Below are 24,315 nucleotides of genomic sequence, written 5' to 3'. Positions count from 1 at the left end.
TGCTGCTGCTGTGCGCCCCGTGGCCTGCACGGCTCCGAGCCTGTTTAGAGCCGCGTGCGAGCGAGGCCCGAGAGACGGGCAGCATCCCGGGACGTGGGAGCTGCCCGAGGAGTGGGAGGGCCAGCGCCTGGGGGCGGTGGCCGGGACTCCTGCTGGGGCGCGGCTTCGCGCTTTGTTCACCGGAGCGGTGCGCGGCCACGGAGCCTGGCTGCGCGCGGGCGAGCAGGCACACGCGCCGCCCCGGTGGGACCGGGGGTCTTTCTTGACAGGGAGAGCGACGCTCCGCCTCTGCCCGGCCGTAACGGTGGGACCAAGACTCGTCCCGGCGCGCAGCTGGCTGGGCGCTTTCGCGCAGCGGCGGGGCCGGCTTCAAGCGCCCTCCTCGCAGGGGCGAGCGTGCCCCCCGCCCCCTCGTACACCCCTCCTGCGGGGGCTGATGGTTCACAAACGTAGCTCGTCCCCGGCTGACGTTCCCGCAGACGGGAGCCTGGCGGTGGAGCAGCCCAGCCCTGCAAAGTGCCAGCTCCCACGCTGGTCAGCGGCAGCGGAGGCGTTCGGCATTAACCATCGCGGCGGGATGCTGCCCCTGCGCCCCGCGCTGCTGACCAAGCGCTATCGCGGTGGCTCGGCTTCGCGCTCGCGGCCGGGCCGCGCGGCAGCCAGGGCGGCGGCGGCGGCGGGAGGAGGGCGCGGCAGCGGGGCCCTGGCCTTGGGCCCACGCGGCGGCGTTGGCGGGGTGGGCCGGGTGTCGGGCCGGCGGCGCGGGCCGGGGTCGCCGCGGGCTGCCCGGAGGGGGGCGGAGCAGGAGCTGCACGAGCCGCCGCGCTCGTGCGCGAGCTGGCCGGTAGGGGCCGTTGCCACCCCCCGCAGGGGGAGGGGGGGCGGAGCCGGGCGCGGCGCGAGGCCGGGTCGCGCGGCAGCCGCGCTGCTCCTCTCCCAGCCGGCCGCGGCCCCCGCGGTGGCCATGGCGGCCGTCCTGTCCCCGCGCCTCTGCGACAGCGACCCGGCCACGCCCGGCACCCAGTCTTTAAAGGTGAGAGCGGGCGGCGAGCGTGGGGCTCCGGGCCCAGCGCGGCGGCCTGTGGCTGCAGCGCAACAGCCGCCTCGGCGGGAGGCCTCGGCTGGACCCCACTTGGGCGCTGTGACACCCCCCTCACCCTCCGACGTCTCCCCCGGTCTCGACTTATGTCTCCCAGGAGAGACGGGCGTCAGCAGGCCGCCTGTTTGCAGGGGTTTGACGCTGTCCCGTGCCGCGGGCTGAACTATGGGTGCGGGTTCGGGGCTGCGAGGGCGAGGCCCGGTTGGGTGCCTGGAGGGGACCGTCCTTGTTCCTAAAAGTGCTTATCTTTGCTGGGTGCCACGCCACAGCTCGTTCCGGACCGTAGGAGCGTCCCAGCGTTGCGCCCGGCAAAGTTCGTGGCTAGTCGCAGGCTGTTCTGTGTAGGCCTGCTGAAGCGTACCCGCTTTTTCTAACGCTGCTTGGGTATCTAGCACCAAGCGATTGCTGCTGCTTCTGCACCCGCGCTCGGAGTGCACTGGCAGTTACTTTCTGAAAGACCTGTTGGTAACTGCTTAATAAAGGATCGTTAAGTAGGTCTTGTAGTTGTTAGATATACCAGGAGCTCGTAATATAACCTTATTTTGCAAGGTCTCACGGCTGTCTGTTTTAGAAAAACCTGCATTTTCAAGGAAAGAAGTGGCTTTTTGGGGGCAATGTTTGGCTTCCCCTGTAAAGAAAGCCACCAGACTCTTCCTGTTATTTTTGGGACAGGTAAAAGTGGTTGAACCGCAGTATGTCTTAGATTGCAATACAAATACTTTTCCTGCAAAGTCCTCTGCTGTGGACTGCCTCATTTCTTAGAGTGTTTTAGTCTGGGAGCCTGTGTGATTGAATTTTCTGAAAATTTCAGCACTTGAGAAATCAGAAGGGGACGACATTTATCTCTCCTGTGGTATGGGTGCTTGTATTTTTTAACAATGCTGGATTTAATAAAATGAAATTTAAAAGCAAAGGGAGGAACTGATGTGAGGCACTTCCTCTTAACTGTCAGATTCGACCTGTCTTTAAAAAATGTTTTGCAGTCTTGTGGTAGCTGTGATATAGTAAAGCATGGCTTTGGCCCTGTTCATGTTTTTAGTAGCTGAAAAGATTTGGAGTGCTGTAATGTTCCACATGGTAAGTAGGGATGAATTACCGGTGGGACATTGCAGTGTCACAGAATACTTGTATGATAGTGTTTCAATTGGGAACTGCTGCTTGATTTGTCTAATTGAGCTTATATAGGGTATTCTGCACCCTACTAGGAAACTGTATTACTAGGGGAAGTGCTGGTTATCTGGTTCTTTAAGTATAGCTGCATAAAGAAATCACAGTTTAATTAAATTTGCTTTTAATTTTTTGTTATATTTGTATTCTTTTACATCTCTATTTGTCTTCCTTGCTACTCTGCAAGAAAGAAAATAAAATAAACTCTGGAAAGCAATTAAACCAAAAGTACAGGAGACAGGTTTTTTTTTTTTCCCCTGTGGCCTGTTTTATTTATAGTACTGTGAAATGCTACATAACAAAAGTAATGTATTCACATTTGCTGGAATCTTTTTAAATAATATATAATACGATGTGGTAGACCATACTGGAATGAAAGACACTAAGGCAGACCTAATAATTGTGCTAGTCATTTAATAAGTAAGTATAGTTGGGCTTTATCCATTTCACTCTGACAGGTAACTTCTTTTTAAACTTCACAGAAGTTATGAAATGTGATTCTTTCATACTCCTTCATGTTAGACTTTCACTTACTTAGCTATCTGCTTGGCTTAACTACTGGTGACAATATATGATTCACTTGAACACTTCTGCCTTCAGTTTCTCAGTTAAAGTCATGAAAGGGTGGCTACTAAATACGTGGAAAGTTGATTAGGTAGGAGTTATTATTGAACAGTGAAGCAGTGAAAAATGCAAGGAAATGTATGGAATCGTTCTGCTAGATTTTATGGAATGTTTTGGTTTGGGTAGGGTTGTTTTTGGTTTTTTTCTGTCTTCAACCTTTAATCCCTTTGCATAGATCTCATGAAATCTAAATAGTGATACATGTAAATTAGCTTATAGATGTTCCCTGTAATAACTTTGCTTTGTCTTGTATCTATTGCAATACAACTTTCTTTCATTTTTATTTTATTTATTTCCCACAAAAGACAAGTTTTTGCTACTTGCTGTAATAATGTATTTTTGTAAGCTGTATAGCATTCATTTTATTTTAAACATATGTCTGTAAACTCCCATGTTGCTTTTGTTAATATTTCCCTCCTTTCAACCATCAGCAAAGGCCTGGTGTCTTTGCTCTGCCCTTGCTTTTGAGAGCTGGCCTGATTAATGGAAGTAGTTTTGTCCCTGACTGTCACCAGTGAGGGATGTTTGCTGGGTCTACTGTTGTCTGGCCATGCTGATACCGTGGGTAGTTTACATCATGAACAATGAACTTGGTGGTCGGTGCCACAGCTCTTGCCAATTCAGTACTCTATTTACGCAACCGTTGAGGAAGTACCCAAATCTCCTTCTGTGCCAGAATACTTAAACCAGGGGCTGCCTTGCATTATATTTTGAAGTTTTACGTACTGTGTGGAATACTCTTAACTTTTTAAAAGATTTATCTTTGTTTTCATCTCAGGATGACACAGAAGAAAATTCCAATGATGGCAGCCAGCCATCCAAAAGACGACGTATGGGCTCAGGGGACAGTTCTCGGAGCTGTGAAACTTCTAGTCAAGACCTTGCGTAAATACCATGTTTTACAATTCTTACTTATTTTGTTGCTAGTCTTACTGTATTGTTCAGTACACTCTTCTTTCTTTGCTTGTATGTTCTTCTATCTTTCTGAATTGAAGCTGTCTTTTTCTCACAGCTTTCTAAGACTTTATTCTAAGACAACACAAAATGTGCTGCATCTAATTTATATTTTTGTATTTTCAAAACATTGCAATTTTTTTGAGTGAATTTTGACCTGCTTTTCCTGGTCCCCTGCCTGCTGTCATGGATTTCCCTTTCTTCATGTTCTGTTCCTCAGAACATTGATGACTGCTGGTTTGAAATGGGTTAGCAGGAATGCAGTCTCCTAAACTTGTCCAACTTTATTGATGCTGTTCATTGACATATAAATAGGAATTACTGAATTTCTGAAACTGTAAGTATCTCTCTTAAGGACTCTTGGATTTATTCTAGTGTTGTTCTTATACTTAGGTACAGCTATTTTCCTGCTGAAAACTTGATAGAATACAAGTGGCCACCAGATGAAACAGGGGAATACTATATGCTTCAGGAACAAGTCAGTGAATATTTGGGTGTCACTTCCTTTAAAAGAAAATATCCAGGTATTTGTTTTTAAAGATTTTCTATAAAAATCTTTGTACCATTTGGATGTGTCTCTGACTGTAGCATAAGCCAATTGATTAAAAAAATGACGTGTCAAAACCAGACCTAAATTGTAATTGTTGTGCTTCTCATTTTGTTACTGGCATACTGAAAAGGTATCTTGTTGTTTTTGAGATAATTTAAGACTTTGTGGTATTGCCACTGGAAATTAGTAAACAGGTCTGATTTGGGTGTTAGATCAGTAAGTACTTTCTGAAAACTGAACTCAGTTTTAAATATTTTGTCGATGATTTCTTACTTGATAGCTGTATCCCTATATTCTGTTTCCTGAAGCATGGCAACAATTCTACACCATGGATGAATTAAAAAAGAGTAATCTGGGAAGTTCTAAGATTTGAACCTTCATTATTCAGAATTATCAAATATGGTTCTGTCCTGAAGTTTATTTTTAAAAAGTCATGATAAAATTAAAAAAGAAGGTTCCTTTAATGGTTTGTAGTGTTTTATGCCTCTGAGCTTATATGTCAGGATTCTTTAGGGTCAGGGTACTCAGAAAAATGGACCATATTCCTACAGTGTATATTACATTTAAAATTAATTTATAAAATTATAGTTTTAATAGGAATAGTAGCATAATACATGCTGTTACTGACTGAAAATAAAATTGTCAAAATACTTCGACAATGCCAGTGGAAGAGTTGGTAAATGCACATTTTTATTGCTCCCCTTTGTTTTTTTTTGAGATTTAGAAAGACGAGATCTATCTCACAAGGAGAAGCTCTACCTCAGAGAACTAAATGTTATCACAGAGACTCAGTGCACATTAGGTAAGAAATTGTTAGATTAAAAATATGACAGACTGAAAATGTGATTCTGTTTGACGGAAGAATTGCATCATTCTCAAATTAAAATGTAAATTCTGAAATGCAAACTAGTTTATTATTAATTTCAGTAAGTTTGCCATGGAGTTTCAGTATTCCAGATTGATGACTAAAAAATAAATTTTGGATCTGCTCTAATGAGCAAAATCTCTTCTCTTTTGCAACTAAATTTTTGGGACCCTTTTCTCCTTCTGGAAAAGAGAACATAGTTTTTTAAAATGAAAAAGTAAATTATTTTTGCTAACTTAGTTGGAACTCTGCAAACAGTATCCTACAACTTATATGTTAGAAGCATGTGCATTAAAGCATTTTACTTGAATTGGAATGATGTCATGTAGTTTATATTGAAATAGCTTGGATATAAAAATATTTTAAAAATACTTATATTTTTTATCTTCCTCTGCTAATACTTGTGACTTGTAACATGTTAGAGATTAAATGATGCCTGTCTCATTTTAGTGTATATGTATACACACACACACTCACGTACATATATCCTGAGTCTGTGTAAATGTAATGCTGTTTTATATACTGCCAATTTTTGGTATGCCACATTTATTTCTCAATTGCCAACTCACTTGAATTTTTTATCTTTTTTTCAACTTAAATATGCAGGAGAGAACAGTATCTAATTTTTATCAATAGAAGCAAAATGCTATATTCTGCCTCATGTGTCCAGTAGAGATGTGTGAGTTAACTATCCCTATTTCTTAAGGTTATATTTATAGTCAGTGGTAGTAACAGAAGTCAACTTCTGTTCTGTTGTCAATGTTTGGATATAATTTTGTTGGAACCTTTAAAGGAACAAAGGTTCTGCCTTCCTGGGGAGTAGGTAGCTGATTTGATGTGAAGGGGGTTTGTAGCTGTAAGGAAGAAGAGGGCCTTGGCTCTTTGGGTTAGAAGCAAACTCCTAATCAGCCTTGAAAGCTAAATGGCCTAAGGTCACTCCTGCTTGAAAGAGAGAGAAGCATTGTGCATAGCAGGTTGTTGTCTTTAGCTGCTCAAAAACTAGACTTGATGATTGTGGGATATAAATAACCTGCAGTTAGATTTGCCAGAGAGCGTCATTATTGCTTTTATCTATTTTAGGTCTAACAGCCTTGCGTAGTGATGAAGTAATTGATCTTATGATTAAAGAATACCCTGCCAAACATGCTGAGTATTCTGTTATACTGCAAGAGAAAGAACGTCAGCGAATAACAGATCATTATAAAGAGTACTCTGTAAGTAACTGCCGTATAGGTAAACCAGATCTGTAACATATGGAGTATAAGAAAAGGCTGTTCTCAAACTGATGTGAATTAATAAAATTGTTTTTATTCCAGCAAATGCAGCAGCAGAACACACAGAAAGTAGAAGCCAGTAAAGTTCCAGAATATATTAAAAAAGCTGCCAAGAAAGCTGCAGAATTCAACAGCAATTTAAACCGAGAACGAATGGAAGAAAGAAGAGCTTACTTTGACTTACAGACACATGTAGGCAGATTTAAGTTTCTTATCAATGTCAATAGGTAGCTCCTTGCTTGTTGTAGTTTTGGTATCATTTTAGGATTTTTATTAGTCTTGTTTCAGTCATGCAGGGACTTCAAACAGTTTTGCTATTAAATGAGTAATACAGCTAAAAGTAATCTCAAATAGATGTAGTGTAAAAACTTGGGTTTTTTTTAACTTGAAACTACTTGTCACAGGAAGCTTTAAAAATTTCATTCTTACTTTGTGTTGTCTTTAGTATGCTGTTAGTAGCATAAAATTAGAAGGATTTTTAGGTTACTTAGAAACTTCTGTTGTTATTGTATCTATTAATTCAAATGGCTGATTCTTTTTTGGAGCACCTCCAAAATTTTGTCTGAACAATACCTAGAGTAAATCACACAGGAACATGTCAGGCCGGTTTGGAATGCCTCCAGAGAAGGAGACACCGCAGCCTTTCCAGGCATCCTGTTAAAGTGTTTTGTGACCCTCAAAGCGAAGAATTTTTTCCTTACATTTACAGGGAGCCTCCTGTCATCCACTTTGTGTCTATTGCCCCTTACATTTACAGGGAGCCTCCTGTCATCCACTTTGTGTCTATTGCCCCTTGTCCTGTCACTGGACACCAACGGGAAGAGTAGCACCATCCTCTTGACACATGCCCTTTAGATATTTATAAACATTAAGAGATCCCCCCTCAGTCTCCTGTTTTTCAGGCTAAACAGATTCAGCTCACAGCCTTTCCTTTAAAGGTAGCTGTTGCAGTTCTCTAATGATTTTAGTGGCTCTCTGCTGGATTCTCCAGTAGTTTCTTTTCCTTGTTGGACTGGGGAGCCCAGGACTGGACTAAGTATTCCAGATAAGGCCTCACCAGGAAAACATAGAGGAGGGAGGTTAACCTCCTGCAACACATTGACTGCAATCTTCTCAATGCATCCCAGGATGCCATAGTTCTTTTTGGCTGTCAGTGTTATGTCCTTGTTTTTGTTAGGTGTGTATAATTTTTATCTTGGATATATTCCATGCTTCTATAATAAAATAAACAAAAAAATCAGAATTGTGAAGCAGGACTGTTCTGCTTATGTAAAGGTAGTCTATCGAAAATTTTCTCTATGCAAATTATTACATGGCAGTCTATTATGGAAAGCTTAGATTTTTCACATATTGACCTATGTTAGAGACAAGATAGTGGATAATGAGTTATTTATTTTTAAAGGAAAGAAGAATGCTATATAAGCCTCTCCTTTTCATATATTCCAGTTATTGATGGAATTTTATTATTGTGCAGCCTGGTTTCAGAATTAGATGGACATGTTCTTACTACCCTCTACCAATACAGATCAGTAATGACAATTCATGCTAAAGATGCCAGTCACAAAAGTTAAATAAATGTTTAGTGTTTCAATTGTTAGATTTTTTTTTCTTTTAAGTATTTTACACAATATACTGTTAAAGGTAGGTGTACCTAGTATCATTCAGTTCAGTGTTTCGTGAGTAGGATCTCTTAGTGTTTACTGAATTGAATTTCCCATGGGAGAACTTGGGTAACTGTTCCAACTCAATAAAACTGTGTAATTAAAAAATATTTTCCATGATTGTTTTGTGCTAAACAATACAGATTATCCAGGTGCCTCAAGGAAAGTACAAAATCTTACCTACAGAGAGAACAAAGGTCAGTCCTTATCCGGTGGCTCTCATACCCGGCCAGTTCCAGGAGTACTACAAAAGGTATTTTACAAGCTTCCTAACTGTTGATACTGTTGCAGTGATCTCTTTTCTCTGTATCTGGCAGGTGGAAAACATTCCAGTGTATTTACTACAAGCTTCTGAATTAATTTTGTTGGAGACCTTTGTTAGTCTAAGTAGATGCATAGTGTGACAGCTTTCGTCAACAAGACAGTATTGGCTGCAAGTGTGCTGTCTCTGCTGATGTATCGCAGTGCCTGAGATTTGGCCTGCTCAGATGTTTACTGTTGTAAAAGGAGACACTGATTTAATTCCTGCCACCCTCATGTGTTTACTTATTATCTGCTTCTGCATGTGTGCAAAGACAACACTCCTGTATCAAAATGTTGTAATGCTGGCTTGTGATCACGTTTTCTGCGTGCCAATCTTGCCAGCCATTTAAAAATTTTTGGGAAGCTTTTAATTTAAGAGAAGGAAAATGGTTGGTCCTTTTAGCTGGGTTTAGTGTTGGATTTGTGAAAGAAAAAGGTATTGCCAGTTGTGTGCTTATATTTCATGAAAAATGTGTGCTTGACTGCCTGCACAAATTTAAGACTTTACCAGTGGCATGCTCCCATTTGACAAATACATACTGATTTGAAAGTTGTTGCCTGAGTCTTCCATCTATAAAACAGAGGTGGTACTCATTGTATATATGCAAAGCTTTCTATAGAGAAGCTCTTTACCTGCATATACCTTCCTCATCTCAGCATGTATGTGCACATACAGTCAACCCTAAATTGGCATGTTACAGGACACTCTTGAAGGACTTCACATTTACTAAATTAATGAATTAAAAATACTAGATATTGTGTTTATTTTGCACTTACAAACTGCTTATCCTTAATGAAGGTCACAACCTTTCAAAATATGAATCATAGTAGAACCCTATTTCTTATTATGTTTGTCCATAATAGTAAGAGAACTTTCACCTTTTTTTTTTCCCTTTTCTTAGTATTTAAGGTGTTTGGTTTGTGGGATTATTTTTGTGTTTATGTTTCAGGGTTTTTTAAAGTAGATTATGCATGTTAAACTCTTATCTGGCTACAAGCAACATGATTGGATCATCATATTCTCCTGAAATTATGTTTTTATATTCATTTTTTTGTTCTTCAGTAATCAAGGAACTCACATATGTGTCTATATACATATATACACAGCTATATTCTTCCTTTGCTTTGGACTTAAGCTGTTTGTGTGCACGGATTAGAATTGTTGGGTACATGCGATGCGGGCACTGTGAATTGGTTAAAAATGTGCAAGGGGTCCTTTCGCCTCTTAAAATTATGTACATTTGGAACATGGCTAATGTACTCTAGTGTTCCACAAATATCTGCTATACAAAACCAATGAGTATCTAGTATCATATTTGGGAGGAGAAACTAGTATGCTTACTATGTTTTCAGACTCTTTTTATGTGCTGTCCTGACAAAAGGGAGCTTTACTTATTGAAGTCCTTGTATGCTATGTAACTTAATATTTATGCATATGGTACACATGAGTTAATTTTATTCGTTTGTGTATTTATTTACCATTAGGTACTCTCCAGATGAACTTCGTTACTTGCCATTAAACACAGCTCTTTATGAACCTCCTTTGGATCCAGAGCTGCCTGCGTTAGACAGTGATGGAGATTCAGATGATGCAGACGAAGGACGAGGTGATGAAAAACGGAAAACAAAAGGCAGTTCGGTGAGACAAATTGAAAGTATTCTTCAAAATCATTTCCCTCGTGCTTGTTAGTTCTTACAGTTTCTTAGTAGAATTTTTAATAATTGCAAAATGAAGAATCATAAATTAAAAATGTACTCCCTTTTTAGTACTTATCTTTATTTTGTAACCTTGCTCTCCCGATGTCCATTTTTAAAGTAAAACAGGTATTGAAAAGTTCATGCCCTTTCTTCCCTTCTTTTTAAAGAACTCTTGTGGAATCTTACCAACCTCAGCTGTTTGTTACGCCCTTTTCGCTGATGAGAAGTTGCTAGCTTTCTGACGAGAGTGAGCACTGAAGTTCAGGTTGCAGCATGTTTTGCTATTTAACTCCCACAGAATCTGTTACTAAAGCAATGGTGTTGATAGCCTTATATCTTTTTATTTGTGTGATGCAGCAGTAGGAAGTACTTAGTGCAGAAACAGTTATTTTATTCCAAGAGAAGGTAAAAAGCAGTTTTATTTTACAATACATGTTTAAAAAGATTGTTATGCTTTCTCTGTTAATACAAATGCAGAGTTAACTGTTACCGAAAAATTAACTGAAGTTAAGAGAGACTTTCACATAGCTCCCTGGATAGTAATTTAAGTGCTGAAAAGCAGCTGAGCTTCAGATGAACTGTCAGTACAACTGAAGCATTGGTATATTGCAGTCAGTATGTTGGTGCCACTTCCCAGAATTTTTACCCTAATTTTAAGAGAATGTAAAACTGCAGGTGCATTTAGTTTAGTCAATTAATGTGTTAGATGGCAGGTATATATAATGCTAAATTTTGCCATATAAGCATTAATTTTGAATATTCATGTGATACTTGCATCAAGCTTGCAGTGTAACAAGGGAGATGCAGCTGTTAATACACCCTTACTACTTGCCTTTGGTTGGTTGGTTGGTTTTGAGAGAGAAAGAAATTATGTAAGTTTAGCATGCTATAAATCAGCTTGGCATTTTGGTTTAATCACACAGCTTTTTTATAGTTGGTTTTCAACCTTTTTTTCCCAGTTCCACTGACTTCCATTCCCCTTAATAGTAAAGAAAAGTAACTGTACTGAGCAGAAGTTCAGAAGCCTTCTTGGTGACAATGCAGAAAGGAAAATGTCCTTGTGTTGGAAAAGCGTAGGGAAAATTTGAAATGAGATTCCTGTGAAGTGGGTTTGGTTATGGGAGCAGGGGATCTTTGCTGGTCTTTGGGGCATATTGTTTGGGAAAAAATAACCTGTTGAACACAGAGGTGGGCAGTTATCAGGCCTCTTTTGGCTACCTACTATTCATCAGATCTCCCTGGTGAGTCCTACGATATGCTTTGTGCTTTTTCCTTTTTCACCCCCTCCACTGTTGGAGTCAGGTAGCAGTTTTCCTGTTCTCTAGTGTTTTGATGGGCCGGGCCTAAGTAACCCTTCCCCTGAAATTATGGTAAAGCTCACCATTTCTTGTTGCAACATGGTTTGCTTTGCTTTTGTGTTGTGTTTCTCCCTTTGCCCTATATCCGTTTCGTTTGGTTTAATTTTAGGCTCTGTGGTGTAGCTGGTTACTATTATGTTTGCATAGAGCATGTTTTACTGTAGGGCACTATTGTTAATCTGGCTTTTGGGTTTTATTGTAATAAATAATAGTATTGCTATCTTCTGGAGGGTTTTGGAGGCCTATATTAACACTTGTCTGAGAAAAATCTTGTGCTGCTGCTCTTAATTATGCTTACGTTGATATTGCACCCTCTTTGAACCTCTTCCCCTCTTTCTCACCTCCTCATTTCTCAAAAAAATGCTTTAACTGCAGCATAAATTCTGTTGTTTATTTCTGTGTTAAATACTCAAGTGTGTTTTGCCTTTGACATTCTTCTGCTGCAATCCAAATTAAATATTCAGATCACTCCTGGTGAAAATAGTAGATGAGGATGGCAGATAAAACCTCCATGTGTTTAATTGAAGGAAGTGCTATTTGGCAGTACATTTGAAATGTACAAGGGTACTTCTAACTTTTTGTTGGCCCTTTACTTTGTAAACAATGTCTTGGATATAGTGGATTTGTCAATGACTTCTAAAGAGCAACGGTTCAAAGAATTAGACTGTTTTGTTTCCCACTCTGGTATCAAGACCAGCTGGAAAATGTGCCTGGTATTGCTGATGCCAGTCTCTTAGTGTGAGAAAAAACAGATGATGAAGATTATGAGCAAAGGTGTTCTAGACTGTGATATACCCCATGCTTTTGCAGAAGGAAAGATGTATCCTTCTTTTACCTTAGTTGTCTCTAAGGGGCATAGGAAAGACTTGTCTGTCTATCCAAAAAAATAAAAAATATAGCTATGGTATTTTTATTATAGGACAATTCGTCTGGCAATGTATCTGAAGGTGATTGCGCCACAGACAACCAGGAGGATTCTTTTCAGGGAAGACAAAAAACAAGAGACAAAAGTGCTACTCCAAGAAAAGATGGTTCCAAACGTTCTGTATTATCCAAATCAGTTCCTGGGTACAAGGTAGAAGAAAAGAGCCCCTGACTGAACTTCTTTACTGACCAGCCTCTCGCTGAAATATTTGTTTTTTCAATAATGCAAAACTTCTGCTTGCTGTACTTCACTAGCTGCTCTCCTGTTGTGTATTCATCTGTTTGCTTCCTTACTGTCTTTTTTTGCTTTTATTTTGTGTGGGGCTTTCCTTTATCTTAGCTATACAGTGGCCTCTGTTTCTGTTGACTTCTCAGATTCTCTGGCAGTAACACCAGAAAAATCCCTTGTGGATTTATCATTGAACTCTACATCTTTCTGTCTGCCTTAACATAACAGTCAGAATTACTTGCCAGTTAAAAACTAGCATTCAGTATCCAGTATTTTTTTTAATACTATTTAGTATGGCAGCATAGCAAGAGGTCAGTTCTGTAAAGTGCAGCTATGTGGCTAAACATATTATTACAATGTTAATTTTAAATGCAGCCTTTCATCCTGAGATGTTAAGATGTATAGGGTGGAAGGCAAGAAGCTTACTGCAGTTGTATAGGCAATACTACATAACCACTTTAACAGTATATAGAAAATAGCTTTTTATGTAATTCATACTATGTAGAAATATTTGTTAGCAATATGCTTTTATCCAAGCTAAAAACCTGGTAAGGATGTGAAGACATTTCAGCTGCCAAGCAGTGATTGCTGAACCTAAGACCCAGATCTTCAATATTAATTTATAATTATTTCAAAAATTAAGATAAAAATACCTTTCAGAAGTGTGGTGGGTTGAAGTTTCCCCCCCAATTGGCACTTATTATTTATATGTTCTTATTCTGCATACTAAGAGAGGATCTGAATATAATGGAACTCTTTCAAAACACATTACTGCCTAGTCCTGTTTCCCTGAAAGTAATGAGAATTTTACATTGACGTAACTGGGAGTAGGAATAGACCCATAAAGAGGGAAGACACTACATTAAGACATGGTTTCGTATTAGCAATCAGGAATGCTTGGTAACAAGAGGTTACAGAGAAAAGAACACTTGTCAAGTGACAAGATCATACATATTGAGAAACTGTCTCAGCATACATGAGCTGGTGATGGCTTGCATTTTATATTCATAAATATTTACTATCTGTGTTTACCAAGTTAATAGTAAATAAACTATAACTTATGTTAAGCTAATTTCCACCAAGAATTCAACAGCTTTGATAAATTTACATACAGTATCTGTACAAGTTCATAACAGACAACAAGCTCTGGTTGTGTTTTCTTTTCAGGAACCTACTAAGAAAATATGCAAACTATGGAGATTTAGACTGTGGTACTATATGTGTATTTTTTTATATGTAACTTTGCAAATTGTTGTTAATACAGAATGCATACCAATATTCCCATGAACATTAAATCCAAAGATAGAGCTTGAAATTTACTTTTTTCTTTGGCATGGTATTAGAGATTGTGTGCCACTGGTTTACAGAAGTCTCACTTTGCTTGTGAGATGCTCGAGTGTTTGATCAGTCCAATCCATTTAATGGCCTTATGAATGCATAGCAAACTGGTGGAACAGAACTTCCTGTAAAGTTCTGAACTTCTAATTGTAGAAGAGTAGTAGTAGTCTGCAGCACTGCATTTTGAAAATTGATTCCCATAGCAATTACCTATTGGTTCAAAATCATTGATTGTGTTAGTTAACAAGGTATTACTGTAAAATTACAGTGCCACATCTTTGCAGTGTCAGCATCCCCTGCCTCCATCAGCCATCAGGCTGTTGATAAGTCAAAAGTGGTGATGTTGTGCTGGGGGGGTGGAAGGATTGGCATTCTCGTTTGAAGGAACATTTAAACACTTTCGGTAAACCAAGTAACATAGGCTGTACTAACTGGTAAGACTGAAAGTTTCTTGTTTGTTGGTCTATAAAACACCAGATAATGATACATGCCTAATTAATAAGGCACTTCAAGCTGAAGGCTTAACTGACTTAAAATATTGTCCCTGTGAATTCTAAATCTTTGTAATACTTTTGTTCTGTATCACTCTCTAATATTTGACTATTTTTGTAGGACAGTAATCTTTTGGTTACATGTAGTTAAAATTGAAGGATATTTGCTATGGCATCATCATGCAAATGTATAGTTATAGCCACATTATGAGTATTGCAGGATTCACACATTTTCACTGAGTTATTTTTGAGTGAAAGAAATAATGTATTTTATATAGAGCCGTTTTTATTGTTAGTTCTTTTAACAAAGAACAATTAGCGTGTGTTTTACATTTTGTCATGCTACAAGTAGCAAGTCTTCTGCAGGACTGGTTACTGCAATTGCACACACAGGGTACTGTTAAAAGTACAGGAGATTTTTTTGCACATAAAACTGAAATGTATTGAGAAACTATATTTTACAACACTTCTGTTTTGGGTTACTGTATATGAAAATGGAACTCTCTACATTCAGAACAGGACCTTATAAAAATGGAGTAGTTGCAATGCTTGTTTTGAGAGCTGTAACACAGCAGCATGGAAGTGAAAACTTACAGAGCAGGCAGTCATCATTTTGGCCCTGCATTCATTTTCTTTCTTCCTCATCCCACTAAGATGAGGACCTAGAAAGCAAAGTGTAATCAGGTGGGATATTGTGAGTTCCCATTTGGATTTGATAAACTCTTTTGATAGCATTTCTAAAAGCCATTTATGGTAGTAGAACTTGAACTGGTTTGAAATGTGAATAGTCTTACATTTTGTATTTTTATTTTTTCATTTTTGTAAAAATACTTCCATACTGTTGGAGCTTTATTATTAGTAGGCTGTGATTCTCACCCCCCTAACATGCACAATTTCTTAATGAACACAATTTAGTTAAGTAAGACTAGATGGAAGCATTGTTAGTAAATGCATCTGTATCAGTGTCTAACTTGAGTTTTATGTGTCGGAGTGTTAACTGCACATACCTAATGCAGGAATAGTGACTGAAAAGCAGCTCACTTTAGTTTTGCTGGAGTACCAAGGAGTGTGCTGCTCTACATTAAAGGCACAAATCCATAACAAACGAAGTCTGATTAGAAAAGTGCTCTTGCTATTCTAGAAAGGGTTGGTTTATGTAGAAATAGATAAAAACCCAATTAAAATAAAATGTAGCTGAAACAACAGGAAACAATGGAAGGGTAAATGCTGCAACACTGACAAGGTTTAAGCATGTGCCACTTTGGTTGGGAGGAGCAGGGTATAAAGGTATACATGTAGGACATGTAGGATAGTTAACAAGAGTTTGTGTGGGTTTGCTTCCATTATATTTATTACTTTGTAGAGATGTTTGTGAATGTTAGACTTCTTTTGTTATTATATTTATGTATCAAACAGGTTGACTCTGCTTTTTTAAAATAAATAAGAAAAAAAAGTCTGTATGAATGCCTCTGTCATCTTTTGAAGGAAGTTGCCTATAAACATCTGGTATGGTGTTTTGATTTTGTAAATGAAACTCTTCAGACCAGACAATTTGAAGCAGACTGTAGCCATATTTTATCTCACAAAGCAGATTGAAAACTTCAGTAAACCTAAAGTAGTGCTTTGTGACAGCTTAAAAATAAGTCAAGTTACTGTCTTGCTAGGTGCTAGTAAAGACTGGCTGGGGAAATAGACACACTTAAAAATAAGTTGTATTGGAAGAGATGTCGGTAATTTATATATACAAATTTATGCTTTCATTTTTAGTTACTTTGAAATTAAATTTCATTCTCCCCATGTGGCTGGTAGTTGACTGGCACTCTTCTTGCTTACTCACATGCCATTCAGTTCCTTAGACAGCAGGGTGATATGCCTTCAACTCCCAATACTTACATGTGTCTTTACAACAACATTTCTTTAAAACCCTGGCACTAGTCGATTTATTAGTGAATACTGAATTTTTAAACCCTGTTTCTCACAGATTTCATTATGCAGACGTCAAAGCTTTATACTCACAGAAGAAAGGTTTCTGAAATCCATTATGCCTTACTTCTTTAAAGGTTCCTTTTTGGAATAAAACTGTGTATCTCTTGAGTTGGGAACATAGAATACATACACAAATGTTACTCGATGGAACAGCCTGCTGTTTCTCTCTTGACTTTTAAATGGATTTCATGGAACCAAATACACTCCAGATGATCATTAACAAAGATGATGAATGTAAAACTGTAGCTAAATGCAAGGGTGTGTATTTTTACAGCAATTGTGACAAGAAAGAATGGCAAAAGAGATTGCTGTATACAGCATAGATAACCAGATAATTTGAAGATCTAAATATTATGTTTATTGCTTTTGTAATTAATTTTCCATGCAGATGGAAAATTGTATTTAATTTCTTCCATAAACAGGAAATCTGCATGGAGATTCACAAAAGTTCTCTGTATCAGAAGAAAACCAATGCTATGTCACATTTTATTTACACTGAAGGGAGTGTTAGCTGATGAATTCATAGGAAGAAGTAACAAATTTTTGCTTCGATTTGCGTATAACTCGCTACATGTGCCAAATATAAAACTTTATGTAGCTGGTCTGTGAACTTTTTCAGTGCCACTGCTTGTCAGTTATTGTTGTATGTTTTAAGGTTCACACATTCTAACCAATTGTTCGTTGATACGAGTGTAGGAGATATAAGAGATTTCCTTTAAAAATCTGTAAATTCTTCTGGAATGAATTTATAGCCCTCTTCTACCCTTCCAGCCAAAGGTCATTCCAAATGCTATATGTGGAATTTGTCTGAAGGGTAAGGAGTCCAACAAGAAAGGAAAAGCTGAAGCTCTTATACATTGCTCCCAGTGTGACAACAGCGGTAAGTATCTGCATACACTAAGCAGATTCCTCAGAGAGTTTGACAGATCTTTTTGTGGAAATACTTAGTGTGCTGCACTTGTGTACCAGCTGTGCAGTTCACTTTTATGTCCATTATTAAGGATCCATCATTATTTAATGCTACATACACTAGCACATTCAATGCACTGTAGGATCTCACCAAAAGGTGAGCTAAGCTTCAGCTTCTGTAAAATCAAACAGAATAATGAATTTCAAATTTCATTTCAGACACAGAAGTAATAATATTGGTTTTAATCTAGGCCACCCTTCTTGCCTTGATATGACCCCGGAGCTTGTTGCTATGATTAAGACTTACCCTTGGCAATGTATGGAGTGTAAAACATGCATTATATGTGGGCAGCCTCACCATGAAGAAGAAATGATGTTCTGTGATGTATGTGACCGTGGTTATCACACTTTCTGTGTGGGGCTTGATGCTATCCCTTCAGGTAATAGAGTTAATTGTTCCCTTCCCACCTCTTCTGAGTTCTGGGCTGTTTCTGGCAGAATTAATATATGCATGCTTTTGATAGAATAGTTTAAAATAAGCGTCAAGGGTAGGAGTAAGCAATACTGCAGTAAAGCATTCACACTGTAGGACCCAACTTTTTTAGTAATCTTTATTTCTCTATATTTGGTTGTGCACAGTTTAAGTTGGCAATTCCTGTGTAGGAAATATAATTGGCTTTTACAACAGAATCTGACCAAACTCACTCAGAACTGGGTGTTGTGGGTTTTTTTTTCGTATCCACAGATCACTGAGAATAATTGCCTCTTTTTATAAAAGAAACCTGTAAAGAGGCTGTATTGCTGCATAATGCTGGAAGATAGCTTTCACATTAATAAAGTGTTTGTGCTATTATTCTAAATTAAAAAGTACAATTTAACATTTATAAACACCTCTTTCAACCTCATCCTTCCCATTTTTTCTCTTAAATGTCAAAGTGATGTACCTAGATGCGAGGCAGCCTACACCTTTAAATTACCTGGTCACTCATATCACCTGACCATCCAAAGGCTGTGTAAAGAAAGTAACTGGTGGTGCTGTTGCTTTTCATGTAATACTAAATCCATAGTAAGTTTGTGAATAAGTATTCAGTGGCTGTAAGTGCTGCAATGAAAGTATTCCCTGTAACAAGTGCTTCAGATATACTGTACATTGCCATTATGGGAAGCACTGCTGCTAGCTGTCACTTTAGCACAGGTTCCATGGCTAATTTAACTTTTAGGCTGACCTAAGGACAAAATCTAAACAAAATGGATTATGTACCTACAAAACTCTCAAGTTACCAAAGCAGCCTTTGATTCCAGATGTAGTAATAGAAAAAGTTAAACACTTCTGCCCTTTGTTCACTTCTTTATTGTTCCCTTAGAAAATTGAGTTTTAACAAATTGAGTTTTAGATCTGATGATGAATCCCTGCCATTAGTTTAGTCTGTGCTGCCTGACTGCACTGACATAACTGACACTGGCTTGGGGGGTAGGACCCTGTACCTGTGGCAGGAGAGCAATACTCCTCAACTGCTGTTCATTTCTGCTCTGGCTCACTACCCAGAACCTTTCATGGTCATTCCCATGGAAACATAGCTTGCAAATTCAAGCATTTTTTGTCAAGTTCTTTCCCAATAACCACTTCCTCAGCAGTGCTGGCACTTCTCAAGGTTCATAAAGATTAGTGCAGCCAGCTGTTACGAGTCCACAAGGGACAGTGAATTTTATATGCTGCTTGCTACACAGTTTAGAGAAGATACTTAAAGACTAGCTTTGGTTGTTTAAAGGAAGTGCTACAAATAGATTAGCACCCATTACAGAATGGTGAAACTAGATGAGTGAGTAAAAAAGTTAGTTTCCCAATAATTGATAACTTTCTTTTCTTAGGTCGCTGGATTTGTGATTGTTGTCAGAAAGACCCTCCCGTACCCAGAAGAGGAGGAAGAAGGGGGAAAAACAGCAAGGAGGGCTAAAACCTCCCAAAAATTTGCTGTCCAAAACTTAACTGCACAAATTAAAGTGATACTTTGGTGCTATTTAACCAACCACTAGTCTAAGAGGAACAATACCACTTTCTTTTTTTCCCTTTCTTTTTACCAAATAAAATTTTCATTTTGGCTATATAATTATTATTTTTTTGTTGTTGTTGTGGTACAAGTCACTAATCATGTCCTGCCAGCTGTCTAGACAGGCCAGATTCCCACTCAAAAAGTGAAGGCTTTCAGTACTGCAATTTAATTTGTACAAGCAGTGTTTGTATAAAATACTAGTAACATTCCTATTTCAGTGCACTGATCAGTAAGCTCTGTGAAAAGTAAATTACAGAGCAATTTGAATATACACTAATTGCATAGCAACTGGTTATTCTGAGAGACTCAACCAAAGAAAAAATTACTCCAGAAAAAAACCTAACTTTGAAGGAAGTGTAGGCATGACCTGACCTTACACTGTACTGCAAACTCCTTTTCTTTGCAAGTCACTGACTTATTAAAATGTATTACAAAATCAGTCAAAAAATCCATAGAGGTATTAAGAAAATACCTCTCAAGTTTAAGATACTGCACGTTGCCTTGCTTTTAATGAGGAACTAAAATGCCTTACTGATGAGTAACAACAGCTGTCTTATGATGAGTAACAAACAACAGCTGAAGGCTTTACTCTCCCTGCAGTAATAGTGGAGAAGTAACATGCACTTGATTCAGGTCACAGATTTGTAGAGGTGCTGAGTAACTAGACTGACCTCTACTTGACAGATGGTAGCTGTGATGCAGAGCACAAGCAGTCAAAATACAGATCATCTATCCCCTTGGGTGATTGTTTTCTTTCCTTCCTTCATCCTAGGCCACTCAACTCAAACTCAGAAACCTTTGTTCTACTGGAGATACTTGCACAGGAAAGAAGTAGATTTTTAAATATGCTCTGAATTGAAATGGGACACGGAAGTGCAGCAGTTTATTTCACTTTATAAAAACAATAGAAAATACTGAATTTGAGCTGATTTTTCTAAGCACCTGTTTAAGGTCAGTTTATCAATACCCCATCCATACATTCGTTTTTCAACCCTAATCTCTGAAGAACACTGCAAATACTGTGCTCGCCACTTTAGGGGAAGATTTACAACACAGAATTAAATATGGCTTTTTCCTCCACTTCCTCTCTGGTTTAGGAAAGGTAACCTGAATACCTCTTCAGGAAACAAAACAAAGAGTATTAAATATTACAGTAAGTCATTCATGTTCAGTTTCACAGGCTGAAGTGTGGCTTAGTCCAGCATATATCAATTTAAAAAAGAATTTCAAGTATTAATTTTAAGATTCCAATAAGTATAGTCCAGAAAATTGACTCCTCATCCTGAGATTCATCTTCTGTGGACTGAGAGTATTTCTGGTTTGCCTCCATCTCCTCAGGGTTGTAAGAAGCCTCACCAAATGGATACTGTACAACTGTTCGATCATAGTACACTTTCATTTCAAACTCGCTCTCCAGGTGAGAGGGGTGACCATAAATCCCAATTCCCACCGGGCGGCGGAAATGTGCAGGTACATGGACAACATCTTGGCCGCATGTTACAGACTGTAACTCGTACTCATCAAAGCTGGGGTGAAGCGTCATATCAGATACATACAAGTCTGCATCGCCTTTTAAACTCCGCATCTGAAGTACTATCTTTCCCTCATGATGTAGTCTCAAATAGCTGTAGTTTCCTGCTCCAATCTGCCCTTGAACAACATGAAGAAGAATCCATTCTTCAGGTACATCCTCTTCCTCAGAGGTATTTACCACAAATACTTGAGCTGCCACAAATACTATCAGGATTCTTTTCCAGTTTTCTGCCATGGTCTTAAGCTAGATTCACAATCTTCTTGTGTCCCGTGCAGCTACCTTATGAATACAAAACATAATTCAGATTTCAGTGTATTCCATTCTTGGAAAGAATCTGTTTTTTAAATTTGGTAATTTTTACAAATCCCCTCTAGTCCATACAAAGTTAGGCAACGTCATTAAGTATGTTCATTACCTTTTCTTCTTTTTTAACAGTAACAAAAAGTACTGCAGAGTCAGAGCTCTTTCAGATTAAAAGTACATGAATCCATGATTAAAGTGACATGAATTTCTTGAAGAAAATTAATCAAGAGAGTTTCTTTCATCCAGAAATGACAGAGGCTTCAGTCGTACCTGCATACATGCCAAATTTGACACAGATGAAACACAGTAATGATTTTAGCCTCCATTTAAAAAAAAAAAAAAAGTTTCAAAAGAAGGCTTCTGTATGCTTGAAGGAGCTTAACTCTGTATCAGGTATTTAGGGCATCTTACTTGTTCTCCCATCCTCTCATCTTCAGAAGGCTGTAATGGTGCAAATCTGGATGTATGCCTATTTTTCTTTAAAAAAACCCCACATTTACTTTCCTGAAGATTTTGTTACTATACAAACACTCAGCTCTTTATAGCACCTGCTTACAAAACAGAAACTTGGTGTTACAGAGGCAAAGAGAAGATGGAAAGGTATGCTGCAAGATGAAAGATTTTAAACCCTTTCCCTCCCTGTCATGTGCTCCCAGTCAGGCAACCCCAGCATGCTTGCACACTCAGTCCTTTAAGCAGTTGCAGCAAGTGTGCATGTACAAAAAAAGGCAAGTTCTGAATCTTGCTGAGGGCTTCCAAAGCATACAGCCGACTGAGTTTGACATGTGGTCAAGTATAGGGGTCACAAACATACACACGTTCACGTTTCACAGAAAGATTCTTGCTCCTTTCATAAGGACACTATAATGAACTTAAACGTGAAAGCTACCAGTAAGTTTTATACTCTGGTAGCACCAAAGCAAACTGCATCACACCATCCGAGATGTCACTTAAACCTTAGAGGTTTTACAGTTACACAGAATAAGGAGGGAAAAACTGTATACTTATTTCTGTAGTTTCAAGTTTTCTGCCCCAGAGGCCTCTATACTGTAAGGCCACAATTCTGCAAAGGCAGCACAAAAGAAGGAAGCACAGCATTCGCAGAACCTGCCAGACTGACAAATCGAAGCGGTGGTGAAATAACCGAGCAGAAGAACAGGAAGAGCTTCACATCAGAGCAGAAAATACTTGTTACCTAGAGACAAATGCGCGCTTCTGGCACCGGAGCACCACTTGGAAGAAGGCGATTTCAGGAGACCTTGGACAGAGCTATAATCGCCTCTGTCCGTCTGCGCTAACTGCCGCCTTCCCCGAGGGCGCTACAGCTACTGGAGGCAACGGCCGACTCTGCCGCCTGCTTCAGCTGGCCCCGGGCTCCGCCGGTGGCACAGCAGGCGGCACGGCAGCCAGCCCCAGTGTGCACGGCACAACTCTCACGCCACCCCTCCAATCGAGGGCCGGGGCGCGGCTCACCGACCTGCCACAGCTCTCCAGCAACAACACGGCCAAGCCGAAGAAGAGCAACGCAGCTCCGCGGACGTGCAGCACCGAAGAACCGCCGCTGTTGTCCATGGGCAAGCCCCTCCCTAGGGCGGGCGGAGGCGGCCCCGTGGAAGCGCGGCTGCCGAGGGGAGGCAAAGGGGTCGTGGAAACCGCCCCGAGGAGCCGGCAGACAGGGCAGACGGCCGCCCCTCCCGCGTAGTCCCGGGAGCCACACCGACAGCGTCCCACCGAACTCAGCCCAGCAGCTGAGAAGCAAAGCTAGTTGGAGTGGGGGAGGCCTCCAAGCCGCCCCCTCGCAGCCATGCACGATGTGCGCCACTCACCGCCACCGCAGAGCTCTCCTGCCGCTGGCCCGCCCCGCCCCGCCCCGCCCCGCCCCCCTCCCTCGGCCGCCAGCCGTTGTCCCCTTGCTATCGCGAGAGTGGGAGGCGGGGCGGGGCACAGCAACGCAGAGCGCTGCCCGCACACGCTGGCCTGTGTGGGGCACTGTGGGAAGTGGACCGTATCTTTTTGGTGTGTCTCGGCGGCAGCGCTAAACCGTGGGTCTGCAAGCCCCCCGCGTTTCGGGGCGTCGCTGAGGAGGCCTGAGGCTGCTGGAGGTCCGGACCTCTCGCCATGGTGGGGGCGTTTGGCAATGCCGTTTGGCAGCGCCGTCAGAGGGAAGCCGCTTACGGAGGACAGTCGTTTCCCTCGACCGTACGGGTGGCTGCGGCTGTGTCCTGCCGGCCTAGGGGGCTGTCCAGAGTTCAGGGGATATGGTATTAATGTCCAAAAGCGCGGGGACTTTGCAATGCTTCAGCAGACAGTTCTGCTCGGTCTGGGTGGGTTGGCGGTGCTGGCGGCCGCTGTATGCTATGAGTCCCTGGCAGTGCCGAGTGGTGGGGTTTTGTCTCGGTGCGCTCCCGTAGTGGGATCCTTACGGGAAGGCATTAACCCTTGTCGGATCACGCTGGCCGCTCGTGAGGGCCAGGATGGTTCAGAGTCTGCTCGGTGGGTAGGAACTTCTGCTTGGGAGTGAGCCAGGTCAGCGCTGGTTCCACTGCCTCGTCCGGGAAGCGGTCACCCTGGCTTTCGGGAACCATCTGGAGTATGGTCGGGAAGGGGCATACCTTTGCTATGTTAGAAGGGATGCACTTGGAGATGTGCGGGGGCACGGCTTCGGGGCACCAGACACAAGTCCAGTAAAAGTAAAATCTGTTTAGTTGTAAATTCTGAGTTAAGGATGATACATTCGAGGAGGATGATGAGGCACTGGGTGGCTTTATAGATTTTTCTACAACATGCTAACATTTTTTTCCCAGTGCAATCCTAAAATTAGATAAATCTAATCTTACCTGCACAGAAATTAAAGGTAATACACGTACTGCAGGATAGACTGCCTTTCAACAATTAGTGTCAGTTTATGCGGTTAACATAACGTCACCTAAGATCACAGAATAGAAAAATGGTGTGAAGAGAGGAAAAAAATACAATTGCTTTTGAATGTCCACTGAT

The 24,315-nt window shown here is 40.5% G+C and overlaps 2 protein-coding genes across 4 annotated transcripts; one reads left to right on the top strand and one right to left on the bottom strand.

The window, feature by feature from the left end:
• Positions 1 to 233: 233 nt before the first annotated feature.
• PHF10 (PHD finger protein 10) lies at positions 234 to 20,108 on the top strand. 3 transcript variants are annotated; one of them, XM_054162813.1, is made up of 12 exons: positions 864 to 1,033; positions 3,669 to 3,775; positions 4,238 to 4,368; positions 5,119 to 5,196; positions 6,340 to 6,473; positions 6,576 to 6,725; positions 8,338 to 8,447; positions 9,983 to 10,136; positions 12,473 to 12,628; positions 17,293 to 17,401; positions 17,682 to 17,870; positions 19,300 to 20,108. In XM_054162813.1, exons 1-12 carry the CDS (start codon positions 965 to 967, stop codon positions 19,383 to 19,385), a joined length of 1,473 nt encoding a protein of 490 aa, XP_054018788.1. In that variant the 5' UTR covers positions 864 to 964; the 3' UTR covers positions 19,386 to 20,108. The 3 variants fall into 3 exon arrangements, with proteins under 3 accessions (XP_054018786.1, XP_054018788.1, XP_054018787.1); XM_054162812.1 differs by having other exon boundaries at positions 5,113 to 5,196; XM_054162811.1 differs by lacking the exon at positions 12,473 to 12,628 and having other exon boundaries at positions 234 to 1,033; positions 5,113 to 5,196.
• A 118-nt stretch (positions 20,109 to 20,226) lies between these two features.
• Positions 20,227 to 22,707, bottom strand: C6H6orf120 (chromosome 6 C6orf120 homolog). The gene is made up of 2 exons (XM_054162814.1): positions 22,514 to 22,707; positions 20,227 to 21,294 (listed from the first exon to the last, which is right to left on the bottom strand). The coding sequence occupies exon 2, from the start codon at positions 21,247 to 21,249 to the stop codon at positions 20,695 to 20,697; it is 555 nt and encodes a 184-aa protein (XP_054018789.1). The 5' UTR covers positions 21,250 to 21,294; positions 22,514 to 22,707; the 3' UTR covers positions 20,227 to 20,694.
• Between the last annotated feature and the right edge of the window lie 1,608 nt (positions 22,708 to 24,315).

Source organism: Dryobates pubescens, chromosome 6, assembly GCF_014839835.1.
Source record: "Dryobates pubescens isolate bDryPub1 chromosome 6, bDryPub1.pri, whole genome shotgun sequence".
NCBI classification, from domain to species: domain Eukaryota; kingdom Metazoa; phylum Chordata; class Aves; order Piciformes; family Picidae; genus Dryobates; species Dryobates pubescens.
The sequence above is the reverse complement of the archived record's forward strand: the minus strand, read 5'-3'. Positions and strand labels throughout refer to the sequence as shown.

Bases quoted from the DNA above. Each gene is read 5' to 3' on its own strand.
- PHF10 (XM_054162811.1), top strand. From the start codon at position 437: ATGGTTCACAAACGTAGCTCGTCCCCGGCTGACGTTCCCGCAGACGGG. The intron at 5,197-6,339 runs GTAAGAAATTGT...TATCTATTTTAG, and splicing joins AGAGACTCAGTGCACATTAG to GTCTAACAGCCTTGCGTAGT. The intron at 10,137-17,292 runs GTGAGACAAATT...CTACCCTTCCAG, and splicing joins GGAAAACAAAAGGCAGTTCG to CCAAAGGTCATTCCAAATGC.
- C6H6orf120 (XM_054162814.1), bottom strand. From the start codon at position 21,249: ATGGCAGAAAACTGGAAAAGAATCCTGATAGTATTTGTGGCAGCTCAA.